Raw genomic sequence first — 22,426 nt, forward strand, 5'->3', positions numbered from 1 at the left:
CGACCATCCCAAATGATGGGTTTGAATCTTGAGTATAAACAGTTGCAGTAAGACCTCTCAGAGCCCCACTGCACTGACTGATACATTGAAATCCACAAGTTTTTAATCAACTTCCAGTTTTATTAGGAAAAGCTGAAAGGCTGGATAACTTATTTCCTATGACTTTCTTTTCTCCTCTTCATCTTTTCTCTCTTTATCCTTCAATTCCTCACCTCATGAGCCTCTCCCCTGGGCTGTTTGAATGTGCTCATGACATGGCAGCTGGCCTCCTCCAGAGTGAGTGACCTGAGGGAGAGAGCCAGGAGGAAGTCACAGTGCCTTTTCTGTCCTGACCTGGGATGTCCTACGTCATGTCCTCCACACTGTTAGAAGCGAGTCACTGAATCCAACCAACACTCGAGGAGGGGGGAATTAAGCTCCACCTCCTAGAAGGAGGGGTGTCAAAGAATTCGTGGATACATTGTAGAACCATTGTACCACCCTACCCCCATAAAGGATTCCTCCTTCCACTTGCCTCCTTTAGGAATGCAATTTGTCCCTCTCTTTTGACACACAGAATTTTCTGTCATGATGTTTGTGTTCCTGCTGGAATGCATGTTTTATCTCCTTTATGAGGCTGGAATCTCCTTTTTGCACTGCATAGTGTTTATACATAGTAGGAGCTCAGTAGATGTTGCATGAGTGATTTCTTGTGAGTGAGTGATTTCTTGATCACACACTCTCTGCTTTTTCCCAGTATTCGACTCACCTGCACCTGGCCGAAGACTGCATGAAGCATTACCAAGGCACCGTGGATAAACTCTGCCGAGTGGAACAGGTAGGACCTTTTCCTTCTCTTTCTGCCATGCCCATTGATCCAGCTGAATTGTAACATCTGACCTTGAACATCCCGCAGAATCATAGGATATAGAAGTCTACTAGATCACGTTGTCTCAACTCTGGAGCCAATCAATGCACTTCCACTCTCAATGGTAGGGACTAGATTGGTCTGGAATGCTGTGTCATTTGGATTTTGCATGTCTGACTTTCTACTGGCTCCTTGGAATGTCTGAAGAGAGATATATGGATCTCTGAGCCCTACACTGACAAGGCTGGCTGAGTTTTATATTCTGAGTGTGTTTTTCTCCTGCTGTCGCCACACTAGCTTTGGAGACCTAGATGCTGAGAAAAGCTAGTGCAGTAGCATGTCAGAAACTCACCCACAGCCTCCCTGATCACGATTAGGACTGAAAGTCAGCAGTTTGGGATTTGAATTCTGCTCTGTCACTGATTTGTTTGATGTGCCTATTTCTGCTTTATTTTCCTCATCTGCAAAAGGAAATAACAATGCTGCCACATTTTCCAGGAGTGGTGTGTGGAGTCACTAATCCTGGCCCTCCATTCTCCAAGTGTGAGAACATTCCTCAGCTAGGGTCAGCTTCCAAGGCAAGGGAGGGCATTAAGCGAGTGTGAAGCTGCGGTGAGAAAGAACGGCTCAGGTTCTCAGTGTGAAGCTAAGATTTACATCTTCCAGCGTGATGTGACAGGCCAGCTTGGGTTTGTCAGACTTGTCCCGATTCAGTGACGCTCTTCCAAGGGGAAGTGACCCTGCAGAAGTCCATCAGTTTCATGGGCGATCTTGGCAAGCACAGGGCATCCTCTCCAAAAGAACTGGACTGTCTGGAAAATAGGGCATCCCTATATCAGTAAAAATGCAGTCAGGATGAATCCTTGGAAGCGTACATTTTTTCAGAAGTGCTCCATAGTATTTGTTGAACTCGTTACATTTAATTGGACCTTTAGAGAGTATTAGACTCAGGTCCCACTGCACAAAAGTCTGTTGAGGATGGTGGTGGCTCTGAGAGGTGAAGGGGTCTGGGGGCACCCACCTTCCTCGACCTGGACAGACCACGAACTCGAGACCATGATGGTTATGGACTCATGGGGTCTTTAGAGGAGGGAACCTTCAGGCGAGCCCTGTCTGGGCTCCAGGGAGGGTTGCAGCCATTGGTCTCTGAGAACAGAGTGAACGGTTCATGGTTTCCTGAGGCTGATGTGCGGCCTTCTCTGTCTCTCTACAGTGGATGTGACTCTTGCCTGAGTCATGAAGCAGGGGCCGTCACTGTGCTCTCTCTCATCCTCCCTCTTTTGCCAGCCCCTCTCTCCTCCTTCATCTCCCTGGGTTGGATTTCCCTTGTTTTTCTCCTCGCCCTGAAAGTGGTTGGAAGATTAAAAACAGGTCAAAAACATACAGTAGCTCAAAACTCAAAAAACATGTCCTTCCACACCAAGGGGGAGCACATGGGAAGAGTCTAGCCAGGCAGTGGCCCCTTAAAATGCCAAAGCTCTGCATGTGTGGGCAGGCAACCCTTTCAGCCCGGATCCCTCAACAGGGCTTTGTACCTCTAGAGGCCCCACCAGGATTGAGTCTTGACCCGAGTCAGCGCAGGTACACAGGCACTCACCCGGAGGGAGCTGCCTACCTTCAAACAAGATGGCAAAAAAATCATGGTGGTTTCTGTTTTTGCAAAGTGAACCCTGGGGCTGTCATCACTTCTCACTGACGCCATATAAAACAATGCGGATGACACCAGTGCTGATTACGGGGCCTTGTGAGAGCAGAAGCCCCTGCATAGGACCTTCCCCAGCCAAGCGACAAATCCCATTTATGGACCACCAGTTGTCTAGTAGTTCCCATCCATCCAGACCGTCGCCAGGAATGGGGCCAGTGTGGTGTGTTTTCTGCAGGACCTGGCCATGGGCACGGATGCTGAAGGGGAGAAGATCAAGGACCCCATGAGAGCCATCGTCCCCATTCTGCTGGATGCAAATGTCAGCACTTACGACAAAATCCGCATCATCCTTCTCTACATCTTTTTGAAGAATGGTAGGAATGGTGGGATAGAGAAGAGGGGAGAGGCCCTTCCTTGGGCAAATGAGGCAGGTGGGAGAAAGAAGACAAAGTGGAAAAGTGTTTAGGAGACATGGAAAAGATATTTTTTTTTTTAAGATTTATTTATTTATTTGACAGAGAGAGGGAACACAAGCAGGGGGAGTGGGAGAGGGAGAAACAGGCTTCCCGCCGAGCAGGGAGCCCGATGCGGGGCTCGATCCCAGGACCCTGGGATCATGACCTGAGCCGAAGGCAGACGCCTAATGACTGAGTCACCCAGGCGCCCAGGAAAGGATATTTAATACGGAGATCCCAGGGGCTCTTTACATTTGGGGAAATGTAAGCAAATGTGTTGCAACTACAGGCAATTAATTCTAGAGGTAATAAAGGTGTGGCGTCTCTGGAAGAGGACGGGTGGGAGCGGGGAGAGGCCACTGACTGCAAAGCCAGTTTGTGAGAGCATGTCTGCCAGATACTTGCATCACATTGGTAACTCTGCCTTTAAATAACTGATTTTTACCCGCATTATAGTTGCCCATAAGTGTCCATTGTGCAGGAGATGGACACTGAGACTGTTGACTTCGATGTGGGTGGGGGTGGGCAGGGATGGCTGAGAAGCAGGAGATGGGTGGAAATATAGACCATAATGGGGCAGTTGCTGATGGTCAAAGCCTGGGACAGAGTGGCTAGAGTGGAATCGAAATGCTGATTTTGTCCTCATCTTACAGTAAAGTTGATGTGGTGAAGATTCATTTCTACTAACCCTGAGAAGGGACACTGTCCCCCCTCAGGCGACTGGTTCTGCTTCTGAGTGTGTGATGCATGGTGGTTGGGTGTGGTGACCAGGGGTTTTGTTCTCACAGGCATCACTGAGGAGAACCTGAATAAACTGATCCAGCACGCCCAGATCCCCCCAGAGGACAGCGAGATCATCACCAACATGGCGCACCTGGGGGTGCCCATTGTCACTGATGTAAGGGGCCAGCCTTGCATATGGGGAGGGAGAGGCAGAAGAGAAGCTGGCGTGTCTTATCTTTTCTCCTGATTTACTTAAGGTGGCTTATGATACATACACTCAACATTGAGAAAGAAAAAACATAAAATTGGAGGAATAAAGGTATAGAGATATAATAAAATAGAAGTGTTACTCCCAGAACCAAGATGTGCACAGAGTCATTAAAGCTGAGCTGTGTCTGCACCAGCCTCAAACAGGAGTCACGCCAGCTTCATTATCTGTGTCTTGAGGTCAGTCTGGTCTACTTTTGCACACCCAGGTCCAGCATCTTCTCTGAGGGTGAGAGCACAATGCTTAGTTAGCATCAAGCAGGTTTGCCACTTGGTTCTTCACTGGTGATGATTCAGAACCAGGCCAGGGCAGGGTGTCTGGGAAGCCCGACCACACTGCACCCTCTAGAGGAGGCTGGGGGTCGGGGGTCTCCAGAACTCAAGGAAGAGGCCCAAGCACTCTTCAGATCTCTCTGCTGGGAACCTCACTCTATACTTTCTTCCTATGGGGAGTTGTTCACACAAGGGTGCTATAAAGCTGGAGTTGGAAATGTACTTCTTTTGGAATCTTAGAGTCAAAAACTTTGTCCTTGAGCCCAGACCAGAGACCTAGAACTGGAGGTAGTTTGGTGTTTTTAGACCCTTTTTCACAAGAGGCACCCAAATGGGAATGGAGATGGTTTACTCATGCACCCAGACTGTCAAAGCAAAATCAAAGACCAAGTCCTACCCAAAACAGTCTTTTCTCCTATAATTGAAGCAAACTATGTTTTTAACTACCAGGATTTTTTTTTTTTTTTAAGATTTTATTTATTTACTTTAGAGAGATGGGGAGAGAGAGAGAATGCATGCACCAGTGGGGGGAGGGGCAGAGGGGGAGGGAGTAGGAGAGGGAATCTCTCTCTCTCTCTCTCTTTTTTTTTTAAGATTTTATTTGTCAGAGAGAGAGAGCAAGCGAGCACACAAGCTGAGGGAGTGGCAGGCAGAGGGAGAAGCAGGCCCACCATTGAGCAAGGAGCCCGATATGGGACTTGATCCCAGGACCCTGGGATCAAGACCTGAGTCAAAGGTAGACGCCTAACTGATTGAGCCACCCAGGTGTCCCAGGAGAGGGAATCTCAAGCAGACTCCCCACTGAGCACAGAGCCCGACGCAGGCCTTAATCCCATGACCCTGAGATCATGACCTGCGCTGAAACCAAGAGTCAGACGCTTGACTGAGCCACCGAGGGACCCCACTACCAGGAGTTTTTTGAATGACACTTATATGTTTGACCCACATTTGCCATTTTCATGGCTTTAAAGAACCAAGTTTGCTCCAGGTTCTTGGGCGAAAGCCCAAGGGGCACACGCTGGACTTTTCCAGGAAAACCCCTCCCACTTCGTACTCTGCCAGTGCTGACTCTCTGAAGGGAGTCCTCAGGAGCGATTTCCAAGGGCCAGCAGAGTCGCAGGGGCCCAGATGACCCCTGACTCCATCTAATGTCACATGTGTTTGCGCTCAGTCCACACTGCGCCGCAGGAGCAAGCCAGAGCGGAAGGAGCGCATCAGCGAGCAGACCTACCAGCTCTCGCGGTGGACCCCAATCATTAAAGACATCATGGAGGTCAGTGAGAGACGGCTGTGAGGGTGTGTGGGGGACAGCCAGGGCCTGGGGCTCTTTGCCTACAGGCCCAGAGGCCTCCGGCTTCACCTGCTGTGGGCTGGTGGTGATAGCCTGGGGTTATCTGTCCCAGAGGATTTGTATCCAGTCTCAGGGCTCTTCTAGGCCCCATAGCCTTGTCCTGAGGGTTTAGGGAGAGCTGTCCCCAGAGGCCACCAAATGCAGACCCCCACGATCTATATGACATAGCCCCAGTGTAGATACCCCTCGATGGTGCTGTATCCAAAGGACCAAACACATCTAGCGCCTAAGGGTCAGATGAGTAACGAGCGCCACTCTGAGGGTGCGGGTGTGTGTGGAGGGGCCTTTGGGATGTGACCCGAGCCAGTCCCTCCCTAAGACACCCCGTCAGTCAGGGACCCTGCCAGGCATGTTTCTGCCTCTGCTCTCCTGTTCACATCCATCCCTTGCCTGCGGTGCTCTCCCTTTCCACTTCTGAGCCCTGCCTTCCTTCAAGGTCCCCATCAGGTCTGACGGTTCCCACACACTGCCCCTGTCTGACCTCCCAGCACCGAAGAGGCTGCCCCAGACTCCTGTAGTGTGTCGGGGATGCCCTTCACATACACGTGTCTGTTCAGTGTGTGGAGTCAGCTTTTTATACCTTGACTTCTGCCCTCAACTCATGTGTCCTCTGGCACTGTGCCTTGGACATAGTAGGTGTTCTCATATCTGTGAATGTGAGGTGTCTCTCTGCTCTCTGCTTGTAGCTCAAGAAACCCCGCTTAGAATCCTGCCCCACTGGACCTTCAGGGTGGGTCTTGGAGCTACCTTGTCCAGCTCCTGCTCTCCATTGGTGGACAAGACTGGGGTCCTGACAATGAGGGGACTTTCCCAGAATTCCTTTGTCAGTTCAAGCAGTCCGTTTTAATAAGTCCTGCGGACTTATTAAAATAAGTATACTTTAAATATATATAGTGAGTCAACTTCCTGTTTTTAAAACCCACAAACCAAAAGGATGGGTGAACATGAACATCTAGGAACCGGTTACATTTCTTTGTAATGTAATTAAAGCCCACCCCCTATCTCCTTTGCTCCTTTGTTCTCTGCTCCCTTTTCCTGCCCCCCTCCCCCTCCCCCTGAAGAACCGTGCGCGGGCGGGTGTGTGTGTGTGTGTGTGTGTGTGTGTGTGTGTGTGTGTGTGTGTGTGTGTGTGTGTGTGTAGGCTTCCCATGGTAGCTATTAGGAGGAGTTCTAGACAGCAGGAGGGGCATAGCTGGAATCCGCCCCCTGGATAATTAGACCCTTGGGAAACTGAAGGTGGAAGGTCTTGTCTTGCCTGAGACACTGTGCCTATGCCTAGTTTCTCCAAGACTGATGGCAAGTGTCAGGAATTTATTGGACAGAATGCAACATTTATAACCTCACGTAGAATGTAGAAGAAAAAGAAAAAACAAATTAGAAGGGAAGCAAGAAAAATGAACGCAGTCTTGTTAAAGTTTTTTTTTTTTTAGTCATCGCTATACCCAGCGTGGGGCTTGGACTCAGGACCCCAAGATCAAGAGTCGCGTGCTCTTCGGGCTGAGCCAGCTAGGTGCCCCATTGCAGTTTTTTGTTTGTTTTTTTTTTTTTTAACTTTTAAAGAAGCAGCCCTGCAGACTGATCTCCGTACACCAGCCAGTCGTAGGGCGTCTGGTCCCTGTGGAGCACCGTGCTAGGCACCTAGAGCGGGCAGCAGGCCGGGGGGATGCTGGTTGTTGCGAACTTGGCCATGTCACTGTGCTAAGTGACTTGTTCTTTGAACCATCTTGCCTTGGTTCTGTTGGCCCTTCTCAAACAAATGGCAAAAGCCCAATATCTGTCTCTTTTCTTTCCAGGACACAATTGAAGACAAACTTGATACCAAGCACTACCCTTACATCTCTACTCGCTCCTCTGCTTCCTTTAGTACCACCGCAGTCAGGTGAGTGAGAACCCTGAGCCAGTGAGTGGGAGAAGTGGGCCCATCTCTGGTTGGTTGTTGGGTGGTCCTGTTACGAAGCAGCAGTATCGACAAGAACCCTCCCACCGCTTCTCATCACAGCCAGAGTGCAGGCCCTTCACCCTCCGGCTTCCCACCACTCTCATTCCTTGCTCCTCCCTTTGTTCTCTCCATTTCTGCCTCATTAGCTTCCTTCTTTGCAATGTCAGGCTTACTTCTGCCTCAGGACCTTTGCACTTGCTTTTCCCTCTGCCTGAAATGATCTGTCCCCAGTATATCTGTGTGGCTTGCCCCTTATCTCCTCCACCTTCCCTAACTATCCTTTTTAACATTACACCAGTGTTCCTAGCTGTGCTATTCGTAATAGCTCAAAAGTGGAAATAACCCAAATTTCCATCAACAGATAAATGGATAAACAAAACATAGTGTATTCATACAATAGAATATTATCCAGCCTAAGAAAGGAATGAAGCACTGACTTGTGCCATAACATGGGTGAAGCTTGGAAACATTATACTAGGTGTAAGAAGCCAGTCACATGATTTCATTTGTATGAAATGTCCAGAGTGGGCAAATCTGTAGAGATAGGAAGTAGATGAGTGATTGCTGGGGAGGGGGGGCAGGCATTGGGGTGGTGGAATGGGGAGTGACTGCTAATGGGTATGGACTTTCTTTCTGGGGTGATGAAAACGGTCTAAAATTGACTGGTGATGGTCCACAGTTCTGTGACTATACCAAAGACCACTGCATTGTACACGCTGAATGAGGGAATCGTATAACGTGAATTACCTCTCAATAAAGGTGTTACAGAAAATAAAGAAAAAAAATGATAGCCACCCCCCAACACCTCCTCTCCCCCTTCCTTTTTTTGTTCACTCCATACATTATACCAGCATGTAGTAGAGTATTTGTGTTTCTCTTGCTTACTGCCAGTCTCCCCCAGTTAGAATGTCAGCCTTGCGAGGGCAGGGATTTGTGTGTCTATTTTAGCCTCAGTTGCTAAAACAGAGCCTGGCACATAGTAGGTGCTCAGTGTATTCTGCTTTCACTTTTGGTTAATCAGTTGAAGGGGATGAATATGTTGTCTGCATAGAGCTGCGTTTCTCAGAATCATGCTTGATGGAAGTGCGGATGCCTTGGGTTTATTGGGTTTCTGCCACGTACCTGGTGATGCTCAGATATTTCAGCTTGGAGATGTGAGTAGACAGCAATCCATACTTCTGTCCCTGGGTTCTCCAACACTGTGTATTTTCTTGGTTGCTCATGATATCTTCCAGGGTCTGTTTTCAAAGGCGTTTCCTCTTTTTCTCCTCCTGCCGTGCATCGGGAAGCCTTCCCTTCTGTGCTCTGTGAGGATGTCTGAAGGTATTTCGCCTGCAGACTCTTCTTGGCCTCCCTCGTCTATGTGGTCCAGGCTGTTCCCTGACCCACAGAAGCATCTCTTACCTTTCCTGAGGTGGCAGCCTCTGAGCCAGGGTGCTACTGTTTTTCTTTGACAGCGAGAGCCTGGGGTGGCTCCTGAGAAGAGTCAAGGCTGAATGAACCTTTGAGCTTGGAACAGGAGCATCTCTAGCTCCAAAGAGGGCATGCCAGGGCCCTGGAGTAGCATTTAGCTCCCAAGATGAACACTCTGCATGCTTATCTTCCTGCTCGTGCTTTGCCTGCCATCTCTCTTGCCTCCCAGCCTGCTGCCCTCACTTTTATTTGTTTTTAAAGATTTTATTTATTTATTCATGAGAGACAGAGGGTGAGAGAGAGAGTCAGAGGGAGAAGCTCCCTGCGCAGGGAGCCTGAGGCGGGACTCGATCCCAGGATCCTGAGCCGAAGGCAGACGCTTAACGGACTGAGCCACCCAGGCGCCCCCGCCCTCACTTTCAGGCCTTCGCTTGGGCTGAGGCTGCAGGCCCATGTGGCCTCTGTGGCATTGTGCGTCCCCTAGATGCCAGTGGAGGCCAAATGTCGATTGCCAACACTGGGGTAAAATTCAAAATCCCCGGTGGTGCCGCAGACAGGCGGGCTGACGATGGCAGACTGTCAAAGGATTTTCTCTGTGTTGACCCCATGTGCCCCTGGCACCTTCAGGATCAGAAAGTGACTTTTTTTAATGCTGTCATTAGGAAGAAGGGCAGAGATTTCACTAGAGACTCTCCTTGTTTTGCTTTTTGTTTTATTTCCCCCATTTTCTTAACCTGGAAGCAACCCATTTCTCATTGTTTCTGAGGACGAGGTGAAGACTTACTAAGAGCAGCTCAGGGCCAGTGGGGGGAACTGCCCCACCACTGAAATGCCTGTCTTTCAGGAGGAGCTCAGTGTCACATCTCCTGGGAAGACTTCTCCGGTGATGCCCGGATGATGATGCTAGAAGGCCCTCCCATGTGTGTCCTGATAGCACTGAGCTCCTCTGTAGCACGATTCTGACCTGCTTCCTTCTCCCCACCCAGTCCAGTTATACCGCGAGCTCTCGGTGGGCACGGCTGAGTCTTCCTCGGGGCGGCACCGCGGGGCCAGGGGAGACCATAGCCCGGTGAGGTGCTCGGGGCGTGAATCAGCGTGCCGACCTGACGGCGGGCCTTGACTCCGCCGTCACCGCTCACTGCCAGCCGAGGGTCCCAGACAAGCCTAGAAACCTGTACGCTCGAGGGCAGAAGCCTGACAACCACCGCGAGGGGCGAAGCTGGGGGGGGGTGTAACACGCCAGACTTTAAAGCTAACTCGAGCCTGCCTGTCGCCTCATGTTTCCAAGAGAGTGACAAGCTCACAGCATGGGCAGCCAGACCCCTTGATAATGTGCACAGCGGTTCAGCTCGGCCAACACTCGCTACTACTCTGTTTTGGTCACTGGTGTACAGAATGAATGTGTAAATAAGTCATTGAGGTATGAAGTGCTAAATACTTCAGTGCAGATAAACATAATTAATCTCTCTCTCTCTCTTTCCCTCTCTCTCCTCCTTCCCTCCCTCTCTCACCCCCACCCCAGCGCCCGCTATGGGCACTGGCATAAGAATAAGGCCCCAGGGGAGTACCGCAGTGGTCCCCGCCTCATTATTTTCATCCTTGGGGGCGTGAGCCTGAACGAGATGCGTTGTGCTTACGAGGTGACCCAAGCCAATGGAAAGTGGGAAGTGCTAATAGGTGAGTGGGGGCATGTGTTCTAGAGGGAAGGGGCTGCTTCATTGCACTTTGACCCATTCCATGCTTTGGTGTTTCATTCTGTCTTCGATTCTCCATTGCCCCTGCAAAACTTAGTCTCTAGACATGTTTGTGGACAGCAGCAGCTGAGGGGCAAAGGGTTCTTTCCTCGTGTCTGCACTGTGTCTCGTGATGAGAGGCAGCTGTAAGCGGTGGGAAGCGTCCGAGCACAGACTCCAACACACCCAGACTCCCGTCCCTGCTTGGCCACTGCCAAGTGGGTCACCTTGAGCAAGCGCTCCACCTCTCCATGCTGCGATTTCCTTACCCAACCAAACGGGGTTAAGAACACCCACTTAGAGCCTTGCACTGGGCCTGAGGTGGGACTTGTCTGTTTCCTGGCATTGGGCCTCATATCCAGAAGAAGCTCAGTGAATGGAAGGTAAATTATCGCCCCCTCCTTTACCTGTCCATTGGAGATGGACAGACACAGCCTGCGAGCAGATATTGCCTGAAGCATACTGGCCTGACTGCTGGACTCTGCTAAGGGATCCCGCCTCCCCTTCCAGTTCCTACCACTTCTAGGTCGGCCATACCCTTTCTGGCATTTCCTTTCCAGAAGAAAGAAAGCAACTCATTAAGCTGACTTAAAGGCAGCAGCAGACTTCACTCCTTTTTCATGCCTGCAGGAGCTTCCACAGTTTCTAGGGCTGGAAGGGGAAGAGTGAACTCCAGATGCCTTCCTTTTGCCCCATCTTGCCCTTGACAAAATGGATTGCACCTCCTGGGCTGCCTCTTGACACTGACAAAAGGCTATCGGCACATACTGCCCTGGCCGTGCCCCTGATCTCTATGAGCTGTGTCCGTTTTACACCTCCCCTTTGGGGTAACCAAGTCACAGTGCCCCCTAAGCTCTCAGAGTGAGCAGGTTCTGCAGACCAGTCTATGTGGCCATTCCTGGGTGAGTCAAGATGGACCTGGCACTGTCAACCCCCTTTCTAGAGACCACCATTCAGTGGGGAGACTGGACATCCTCTCCTTCCCTCCCCATTCCCTGGAACTTCCCCAGCTGGTCGCCATTTCTCCCTGTATTGTTTTCTCCTTTTTTTACGTGGACCCCGTGATAAAGCTCCCTCTGCCCCCTGCTTGTGTATGTGTTGCATGCATGTGTCTGATAATTCTCAGCTCAAATACAGCTTTCCTGGGCAGAAGCTGTCACAGCCAGGCTTTGGTGTAAATCTCCCTCTTCGACTTTGGTCCTGACTTGCAGTTCCCTGTTGGGGGGTGGAACCCTAGGGAGATAAATTTGCCCCCGCAGATTCACGGAGAGGCCTTGCGCAGACAGCTGACGTCCGCAGCGTGGCCTCACCCGCTTTGTGCATGCCGGCTGTCCTTGAGGCCTGTCCTTGAGGCCTGTGTGCGTGTGCGCGTGCTCGCGTCTTGCTTTCTCACACCTCATTGGCTGCATAAAACATGGGCCTGAGTTGGCATGTTCCTGTAACGTACCGTTGTTCAAGCAGTCAGCTGGACTCTGTTCTCCCGCAGGTTCTACTCACATTCTCACTCCCACCAAATTTCTCATGGACCTGAGACACCCCGACTTCAGGGAGTCCTCTAGGGTATCTTTTGAGGATCAGGCTCCAACAATGGAGTGAGAGTCAAAGAAACAAAGTAAAAGCAGCTTATTACAGAAAAGAAACTCTTCCACTCTGAAGGGTTTTCTTTGATTATTCCGTCACTCTTTTTCTTTCTTTTTCCCTTTTTAGTTTATTTATTTGATTTTCTTTCAACAAGAAAATGCTTGCAGTTCTTAACACCGATTGAAAATGTGTCCGGTGCTGCCTTCACAGACCCTGCCGCGAGAGCCTCTGGGCCCCGGCCTGCCAGCTCACTCATGCCCTGGGTCCCCTGCTGCTCAGTCAGGCGGTGCCGCCCCCTGGGTTTTAATCCAAAAGTGATCATAACTGCTGTGACCAGTCCTTCAGAGGAGCTGGAAGCTGAGGGATGCTGGAGGCATGGCACGCAAGCCTGCTGGCCTGGGTGAATTTGTAGGCACCAGGCAGGGAACACATGGCCTCCTGCTTGTGTGGGGGTTGTGCAAACTTGAGAGTGAGGCCCGCAGGCGTTCAAGGGACCATCATGTCTAAGAAGGCAGAAGTCCAGTGGAGATATCCACAGGTACCTGATCGTGAGGGAGGCTTGTTGGAGCGCGTCAGAATAGACTCCACGTCAGTGGTAGTTAGACACAGAAATTCCTTTTTCCCAGGACAGGCGCTCAGCTTGAGGAAGTTTCTAGGGGGTGATGGGGTCACGAGCCATCGTGTACTTGGTGAACTCCAGCCCCCAGTGGAAAGCTCGGGTCTCATGTTCGTCTGGGGGAAATGGCCCTTCATAGTTACTCTTTCAGTAATTGCTTTTATTTTCATTCTCCTGTGGATTTTTTCTAGCACTGAGTCATCATACCCCTCTCTCGCACTGAAGTCTCTTAGTGAGATCTGGGAACCTTTGGGTTAAAATTTGTTCTTAACACAGTGTGCTGTTTGAAAAGAGTGTCTTCTCTCTCCCACCACACTTGTGCCTTTACCTGTTACCCAGGAACCTGGTGTCCATCTGGTAGATTATCCAGATTTTACTCTTGTCCTCATTCCTTCCTCTCTCTTTCCATCCCTCACATGTGCTGGGAACCTCCTCTGCTGTGTTATGTGACAGACGGTTACTGAGGAACTCCATTGTAGCATTAGTTTTTCTGTAGCTTTCTTTTGCAGTCTGTGATTAGGCCACACTCTGTGTACCTGACTTTGTGTGCTCCACCGACCCCACCCCCCCCACCCAGGCTGAGATGTGGCCTGGTGAATCACGGGACATGAGTCACCTGTGAGCAGTGGCGAGGCCTGGACTCTAGCCCCAGCTCTGCCGGGAGCAGGTCCCCCCCTCCACACACACACACACACACAGTGTGCAGAATGCAGAGAGGCTGGATTGCAAGGCCCCAGGCTCCTTGAGCTCTGACCGTCTCATTCAGTAATTCAGATCGGGGGCCTCAAAGCTTGCAGTCCTACCCTCATGCATTTGCAATCTCTGATGAACCTCAGGGGATTGGGCCATCAGAACCATAACCAGGGAGCACCAGAAGCGTGCTTGTTTGTATAAACATAACATGCTCAGGCCAGAAAAGGACTCACTCTAAAGGTCAGAACAGGCAGCTGTGCAATTGGTCTCCTCTTTCCTCCCTGTGGCCTAGAGATGGCTCCCCCCGGGCCGTAGTGAGGGGAGAAGCCGCATGTGGGATGAGCCTGCACGGTGCATGGTGAGCTGGCTGTGGCCCTGGGCTGCCTCCCATCCTGCCCAGCTGCCTTCCCCTAGAAAGTGCAGCCAGTGGGTGGTGAGTAAAAGCAATTGTTAAAAAATAGTCATTGTTAAAAAAAAAATCGTCTTTGTTTAGAAGTACCTTGGTTGGTTGGTAATCAGAGACATCTGGCTCTGTGTACAGATGGCAGGTAGGTGATCAGCATTTGCTGCGGGATGTATTGTAAGACTTACCAGGGACAGATGTTCAGTCCAGGCCACAGCAGTGGCGGAGTGCTTGCAAGGTTTGAAAGACTCAAACCCACAGCTCGGAGGCTCCAGCTAGGATTCGCTCTGGGAGTCCCTGCTTCAGAAGCAGCCTGTCCCTCGCAGGCTGGTTTCCTTTGTTTTATGTTCAGCCAGCACAGAGGGTCTCAGCTGACATCTGAGCAGAGAACACGAATAGACTTGAGTTGTGTACTCTTGGCTTCTGAAATGCTTTTTGGGGGCAGTGTTGTGTTTTAGAGAGTTCCTTTAGGAAAAAGCGTGACATGGAGCCCTAATCCCAGGGAGGTCGGAAGGCAGATGAAACTGTGACTTGCCCCCTTCTGTTGTGATTATCCAGGTGACCAAAGACGAGGACAGTGCAGGACAGGAGAGGGCCGGGGTTGTCCCCTGTCGAAGTCAGTGTCTGCAGTGACTTAGCTTCTAGGAGATGAGTTTTCCCGCTCAGCAGTGAGTGAGCATGTCCCCGGCGGGCCCCGTGTGTGGGTGCCAGTGCCCACTCCGTCCTCTGGTGCCTCTCTCTCCCCCAGGTGCTGGTTGAAGGGAGCAGGTGTGGGTAGCCAAAGTGCACAGATGCCTCACCTTAATCCCATTAATCAGTCATCCCTCCATACTGTCCAGAAGTGAAGTCTTTGCATTAGATCTTCACCCCCGGCTCTGGGGGGTTGTGTTAAAAGTACCAATCCTGAGGGAATGTCCAAGGGGCCGCCCGAAGCCGGTGGAGGTGCCCCGAAAAGCTGTCCACAACACTTGCACTGGGGAGAAAGTTTTTGTTTTTTTATATTGAATGTTTTGCTTTATTCCCATTTGGAATCAGAGAAGTCTCATTTTTCAGTGGGACTCAGATCTGAATCTGAATTCAGAGTGAACCCATTGCCCAGCTGCTATTTAAGCATTCGCTTGCATGTCCCCTGTCTGGGCCAGGAGCCCAGGGTGCCCAGAATTGAGACCAGTGGCCTGCCTTCCGGGCCTGGCTGTGCCACCAAAGGGCTGCAGATGAGCACTCTGCCACTCTGGGCTTCGTTCTCCCATCTTTAGGATGTGGGGTGGGCCAGAGCATGTTTCCCAAACCTGGCAGATCATCAAACTCTCCTGGGTTGCTCTTACATGTACACATTCCCTGGTACCTCCCTGGATCTGCTGAGTTGGTGGGTGCGTTTCGGCCAAAGCCAGCAATGCCTAGACCAGCCGATCCGTAGGAGCACTCTGATTTCCAGATTCTCTCAGTGAGGAAAGGTTTTGTCCTGGCAGAGCTAGCTCACTGGGTCTGGCCCACAGCTCTGACAGTCTTTCGGATGACTGTGTTTGGAGACCACCGTTCACATTTCTCAGTCTTGCACTTACGGAGCATAAGAGAGACTTCAGAGCGGTGGAATCCCTTTGCGGTTCTGAAGGGCCGACCTGGTCAGCTCCCGTGGGTTCAAAACATGGGTTTGTGGCACGTGTATTATAGGCTCATGCAGCTCCGTCTGCAGTTTGTGGTGGTGGAAAGCTTGACCAGGGTTTTAATTCAGGTGATTGGGTGACAAGCATTAGCTCTTAGGTGATTCAGATTAACACCAGCTGGTCTGGATCCTTTAAAGACACCCAGTGAGTTTGGGCCCAGAATACTCAGTCCTGGACACTTTCTTCTTTCACTCAGACTGGGAACACCAGATGGTCAGCTATTAGATAGTAAAAAGTTCTAGGAGCATGGATTCCTTAACACTTTTTTGGCCTCCCTAAGACCTTGAATTTGCATGTAAGTGAGGGTAGGGAGCACTTTGGGATAGGCATCTGACCAGAGGCTCCCTTTTGATTTTTCCAGGAAATCGAGTCTTCTGTCGTGTTTCCTGGAACTCAGCTGGATGGCGTGGGAGGGCATTAGGGACAGTTTCTCTAGCATGGGCACTGTTGTCGCCTTTACCTGGAAAGCCCCCAAGTTAATCCCTGCACAAATATCCAGAGGCTTTCTAGATGTAGACGCACAGACTGCATGGAGTTGAGATTTGGAAGACCCTCACTCTGGCAATGGTTCACTGTTAAGAATTGGGCAACATTTATTCCTGTTTTCTCACTTGGGGAGTAGTAGCCTTTGACGTTCTTTAGGATTCGTAGGAAGATTAGCAAGGTCACAGAAACGGAGTCTGCCTTTGGTACCTCTGGGGGAGGGCGGGGCTGTAAAAAGGCCCAGGAACAAACTGCTGAAAGCCCTGTGGCCTTTCCTGAAGGAGCCTCAGGTGTGCAGGGCAATGGTCAGTGCAGGGGCTGGTGTGGGCTGTTAAGTAGCCAGGGACCAGTTCCTCCCTCGGGGCAGTGACAGAGTGGCTAGGGCTTGAACTACAGAGGATGGGATGTTGGAAGAAGCCCCTCACATTAGAGGTCTGGACGGACCGGGCAGGTTCAAGGCCTGCGGTCCCAGCTGTCGCGGCTCAGCTGAGCACATAGTGGTCGAAGGCACAGGGCCCCTTGGTATTTGGAATCAACCCCAACAAGCCAGCCAAAGCCTTCTTTTGCCGCCCTCCGGGTGGAAATCTAGCACTCTGCAGTTTCTGTCCCCACTCCCCCAAGGCCCACGCCCTTGCCCGCACCTCCAGGGAGGCACATTTTCAAGTACGGATCTCTTTTGTTCGGTTCGTCTCTCCCACCGGGACCTCTTTCTTTGAAGCCCGCTGCTGCATGTGTGCTGGCCTCATGTTCACACACCGGTCACTTCTGTTCTGTTCCAGTAAAGTCCATGTCCAAGCCACATGGTCCATGCATCTTTTTTTACTGCACTTCTTAGCGCTCTCTCTCCTTATGAAAAAGGACTTCATCTATTTATTTTATTTTTTTTATTTTTGCAATAGAAGTATATCTAATTCCATTAGCTTAAGTTTTTTGCAAGCATTTCTAGTCTCTTACAATGTGCGGTTTCTGCAAGGTAAGGCCTCAGGTACCCTGGCCCTTTCCCTTTCACACCTGAGGTCCCCCCCCTCCGAGGGCAGTCCCAGCCCACTGGCTCCCGAGGTCAGTGGCTTCCCCCAGGGTGCCCTGCCCATCACTCCCTCCCTATCAGGCACCATCCTTTCCACACACAGCCCCCTACCCGCCCCCCTCCGCCGCCCTCTTCCCAGCCTCTCCCGTGCCGTATGGTTTGGAATTCCTCTCCCTGGCTTCACCTCTAGTGCAAGAGAGAATCAGAAATGCAGCCTCCCTGTCCCCTGGCAGATGACACTGAGCCCAGATGGAGAGGCGGGTTCCTTCCTTGGTATAGCCTGGGACCCTGCCTGAGCCAGAGGATGTGTTTTGTTTATCCACAGTCCCCAAATGTCTCCCAGGCCTATTGTGATGTGGCCCCAACACCCCACCCCTGGCCCCCTCCCTGCTTCCTCTAGACCAGGGTGTGGGTGGGGGAACGGATGCGGAGCTGGGGAACGGAAGAGCAGGAAAGGAGACGTGGTGGGAACCGGAGCCAGCAAGCTCACTGTCTTTTCTGCCCCCCAGGATCCACGCACATTCTCACCCCACAGAAACTGCTGGACACGCTGAAGAAACTGAATAAAACAGATGAAGAAATAAGCAGTTAAAAACATAAGCCACCCCTCCAAAAAACGAACCCTCTTCCCACAGTGCTGCAGCCCCTACCGCTGCCCGCCTCGGTTACTTTGCTGACCCCGTCCCTCCACCGCCGCCCCCAGCTCTGCACGCCCTGGCCGGCACTGTCGCCGCTGCGTTCTCGTGTTTAATGATGCCCTCTTCTTGTGTGAAACAAAAGAAAATAATGCATTGTGTTTTTTAAAAAGAGTATCTTCTATATGTGTCCTAAGAGGAGAAGTTCCCGCATAAGGGACACACTGCTGGAGAAGTTGTAGAACTGTCTAGAATGAATGGACACCTTCTCCCCATTATTAGGATTCCATGACCTTGTATATAACCCAGTGCAACATGCACAAATTGCTTGAGTATGGGAAGGTAGACATTTGGGTGTTTTACAAAATCTGTTTTGGGTTGTTCCTGTTCTTTCCGGGAATCACAGAGATGTCTGTTGCTGGACTATTTCAAACTGAGGATTAATCTGTTGGCTTCACTCCAGTTCTTACCCCTCGGCCTGCTGTCATCCAGATAAGCTTGGCAGTGAAGATCAGGTGACATCTTGTGAGGTTTGGGCTGGAAGCGACCTCTTAGCCTTCCCCAGTGGCTTATCCTCCATGTGCTGGGGCTGTGGGAGGGGCTGGAGGTGTTCCTGTGAAGTCAGGCCAGGTGCTGGCCTGCGTGCGTGCAGCCTGTCACCTCCCCCCGCCTTCCCCCGGCCTGGCCCGTGTCCACAGGGCTGTGATCCCCAGGGAAGTAATCTTGCAGCCTAAGTCATGGTGCCCAGCAAGTGCGGAGCAAGCTCCCACCAGGACCTTGGTCCCTTGCAGAAGCAGTTCAGCTGGCCTTTTTGGCCATACCCTTTGCTTCCCCGGGCACCACCCCCAATAGGGCTCTTCTTTCTCAGCGGGGTCAGCCGGGCGGAGCTCCCGGGTGAGGAATGAACTAGAACGGAATGGGTTCCGCAGGCTCCTGGGCAGAGGGCCCTTTCCTGTAGAGAAGGGTCTGCACCCCTAAGACTTCAGACCATGGGAGAAAAACAGCCCATTGGATTTATGCAGACCCTGTTCCCGCTCAGATTATCCTCAGTTTAAGATACTTTATAATACTTTATTTTGTGTCGTGTGGGGTCATATGTCGTCGTGCTTGTAAGAGAAAATGATCATTTTATTCTCTGTATAAAACTTAGCTCTAAAGCAAAAATGAAAGAAGCAAATGCAGAAAGGATGTCTCGTCATCCTCAAGACTCAGCAGCTCTCCGTTCTCCGATGGTGAGCGCGCCATGTGTTCTGCTGCTGTTGTCGCAAAATATAATGACAGTGGAAGTCACAAAAATGTCCCCTGCCCCGCCCCCTGCCGCCCTTGAACCCCTGCGGACCGTGTGCATATTACTGTCTCGTGCTGTCCTTGCAGACGTGGTGTGTGCTAGCTCCACCCAGCCGCCTGCTTTCCTTTCGGAGTGCGTTCCTCGCCCTCCCCGGTAGACGCGTCGTGGTGGTCTCTTCCCAAGGCTTCGGAGTCTCCCCGGCGCACTCGGATTAGTTTTCAGGCCTCTTCTCTCTGTCCCACTCTCCCGTTTCCTTAGGACAGAACTGTAGGTGCTTGCCCTGGTTTGTTTCTCGCTGCTACTGCTTCTTTCGTCCCCTCCCCTGGACCAGACGGGGCTCACGCTTCAGGGCCTTGTGCGTCGAACGTGTTGGGTTTCCTTTCTCTGTTATTTATATAAAAATAATTTATCAAAAGGATATTTTAAAAAAGCTAGTCTGTCTTGAAACTTGTTTACCTTGAAATTCTCAGAATCTCAGTGTTGGAAAGTATTGAAGCACAAACACGTATCATCTCTGTACCGTTCTGTACTAAAGCACTCGAGTCTAATAAATCAATCAATCAGCACCCATTCACGGTGTCCGCGGTGACTCCTGGTCTGGCTTTACTTTGGAGAGTCGAAGCAAGAAGGCTGCTGCGGTGGCCCGTTGCAGATGAGACCACCACCCCGGCTGTGGCTCGGAGTCTTCTAGAGCCCAGTCGGCATCGCTCCCGTTGAGCTCTGTAATGGTCTCACATTCGAGGACAGTTCACAAAGCTTGCCTTGGGTCCCGGGCAGCAACAGGGCACTGCTTGTGGTCAAGGAAGCTCTTCCGGGTCTTATTGCTCCTTAGCGGAAATGTCTGTCTAGCTCAGAGATTGCAAGCCTCCGTCTTTGCAGATGCTCCCTACTTGGTGGCAGTGTATTTAGGCCATGCAGTGAGGGCACTTTATCCATCTTACTGTTCTCCTCCTCTCTTCCTGCTGCCACACCCTCTGGCCTTATGAGATCTCCAGATCAGGATCTGGTGTGCGTCCTGTTGCTCCAGAAGCTTGTTCAGAACCTGGACAGACGGAGATGGGTTTGGCCCAGCTGGGGGAGTAGACCCTTGAGTTAGGGTTGGGGTCACACCGGAAACCTGCTGGAATAGGAGGCCCAGGGGAGTGGGGTTCTTTGTAGGAACTTCTGATTCTACTCTTTGGTCCTCAGTCAAATCCTGATCTCCTTCAAGGCATGAAGACACCTCACAACTTGAGGCCAGTTGGCGGAAGCTACACCTCGACCCAGCTGTCTGCTGGTGAGACTTGCCTCATAGGGAGGTAATGATGACCATGACCATTTATTGAGTCCCTGCTCCACGTCAGACCCCTTGTGTCCTGCATCTGTTGGCTGGCTCCCTTCCCAGTTTCACACATGAGGAGGCCAGGGCCAAGAGCAAGGCAGTAACCCACAAAGCCCACTCCAGTTAGGGGACATCAGACACTCACCGTCTTAGAATAGCAATAATCACTGCCCCAGTAACCAAGCCCTGGAATGAGATCCAAGATCAGAATGTTTAAATTCTAAATTGTTCTAAACTGAGTTTACATTAAAGCAAAGTAAATGCCATTTGCTCCTTCCAGGCCACCCATAGCCTCCAGGCCCACGCTAGTGGCTTGCTAGTCTCTCCCCAATTGTCTCTTTCATGCTTTGACCCAGGGTTTCTGACACCTGCCTCCATTCCACTCCCCCTCACCACCAGCCAGCAGCAGAGACGTGGCCCTTTTTATGCTTCTGGCAGTTCTTTTGTGTTACACGGGACAGATGGAGCCTGTGGGCTACCCCTCCAGAAAGTCTCCGGTGGTGTTAGATACTCTTGCAGGAACAGGGGGTTCTGAAACCAAAGCAGACGGTGCTGACTCAGTAACTGAGCAATCCTAGACCAAGACAGATCTGAGAGCTGTAGCCGATCCCTTTGCCTTTCCAGGGGGCCAGGGCCAGGCGGGAGGGAGGGTCTCACCCAGACCCTGCTCGGATGCCTGTCCACCTGCCTCGGTGTGATCCCAGGCATTCCTCCCTAGGAGACAGAATGGCGGAGTGGCTAGGGGCACAGGCCTCAGCCTCAGGCAGGCCTGGGTCGAATCCACTGTCGGTCTCATTCCACGTGACCCTGACAAGGGACTTTGTCCCCTCCTGTGAGGAAGCCCGTGGAGGAGTGCTGCCGAGCTAGCCCGTGGTGAGTACAGTAAGTACTCAGTGCTAATGGTGCTGCTGATCCCCGGCTGAGTCCGTGGGCGAAAGAACAAACATGCCCATCCACTGGGAGAAAACCGTATGTCCGTCAGCTAGAGGACGGGTAAACTGTGGCTGACTCTGTGGCAGTTAAAGATGCGTGACTTACACCTGTCAACATGAATAAATCTCAAAAAGTTAATATTGAGTGAAAAGAGCAACTTCTTACAGAAGAATACATACAGAATGATGCGTTTATATAAGGTGGTAAAGCCTCATAAAAAACGCTACATAATGTTTATGGATACGCATGTTGTTAATGTGCAAATGCATGTACGAGAATGATAAATACACCTAAGTCAGGACAGTGGCCACCCATGAGACAAAGGATGGTCATTGTGGTGTTACCTTATATCCCCAATTACACAATGAATCCGTGGCTTAAAAGTGCTTCATTGAATAAAAGTATAGATAATAATTCTAATTGTAGTTAATATATGTTGAGCAATTATTACATGTCAGGCATGAGTGTTTATACCTATCTTGCTAATTCCTCTCAATGTTAGGAGTTAGATGTCATTATTAACCCTACTGACAGATGGGGAAACAAAGACACAAAGAGTAATTTGGCCAAGGCCTCCAGGTGGCACATGGCAGAGCCTAGATTTAAACATGGCAGTCTGATTCCAGAGCCCAATTTCTCTATCAGAAAAACATTACCGGTATAAAAAGATGAGTCTGTGTGGGCTGGAACCAATAAATCTTTTAAGAATCAGTTTAGGGGCTCCTGGGTGGCTCAGTCAGTTGAGCGTCTGACTCTTGATTTCAGCTCAGGTCGTGATCTCAGGGTCATGGGATTGAGCCCCGCGTTGGGCTCTGCGCTCAGCAGGGAATCTGCTTGAGATTCTCTCTCTCCCACTGCCCCTCCCCCCACCCTGTGTGCACGTGTGCGCGAGCTGTCTCTCAAATAAGTAAGTAAATCTTAAAAAAAAAAAAGAATGAGGGGCGCCTGGGTGGCTCAGATGGTTAAGCGTCTGCCTTCAGCTCAGGTCATGATCCCAGGGTCCTGGGATCGAGCCCCACATCGGGCTCCTGGCTCAGCCGGGAGTCTGCTTCTCCCTCTCCCTCTGCCTCTCCCACTGCTCATGCTCTCTCTCTCTCTGTATCTCTGTGTCTCAAATGAATAAATAAAATCTTTAA

At 51.0% G+C, this 22,426-nt stretch overlaps 1 protein-coding gene across 3 annotated transcripts in view; it reads left to right on the plus strand.

Moving 5' to 3' along the window:
* Positions 1-19,606, plus strand: part of STXBP1 (syntaxin binding protein 1) — a 55,669-nt gene extending 36,063 nt beyond the window's left edge. Inside the window, exons 13-20 of one of the 3 annotated variants that reach the window (XM_031018525.2) lie at positions 737-817; positions 2,728-2,866; positions 3,736-3,845; positions 5,382-5,483; positions 7,355-7,440; positions 10,436-10,590; positions 12,133-12,258; positions 17,623-19,606. In XM_031018525.2, coding sequence (XP_030874385.1) covers positions 737-817; positions 2,728-2,866; positions 3,736-3,845; positions 5,382-5,483; positions 7,355-7,440; positions 10,436-10,590; positions 12,133-12,242 — 783 coding nt within the window. In that variant the 3' untranslated portion in view covers positions 12,243-12,258; positions 17,623-19,606. The remainder of the gene's footprint in view (positions 1-736; positions 818-2,727; positions 2,867-3,735; positions 3,846-5,381; positions 5,484-7,354; positions 7,441-10,435; positions 10,591-12,132; positions 12,259-17,622) is intronic. The other 2 variants (XM_006747644.3, XM_031018526.2) reach the window with 2 other exon arrangements.
* The last annotated feature ends 2,820 nt before the right edge of the window (positions 19,607-22,426 follow it).

This window comes from Leptonychotes weddellii, chromosome 14, assembly GCF_054177405.1.
Source record: "Leptonychotes weddellii isolate Sample4059 chromosome 14, ASM5417740v2, whole genome shotgun sequence".
Lineage (NCBI taxonomy): Eukaryota > Metazoa > Chordata > Mammalia > Carnivora > Phocidae > Leptonychotes > Leptonychotes weddellii.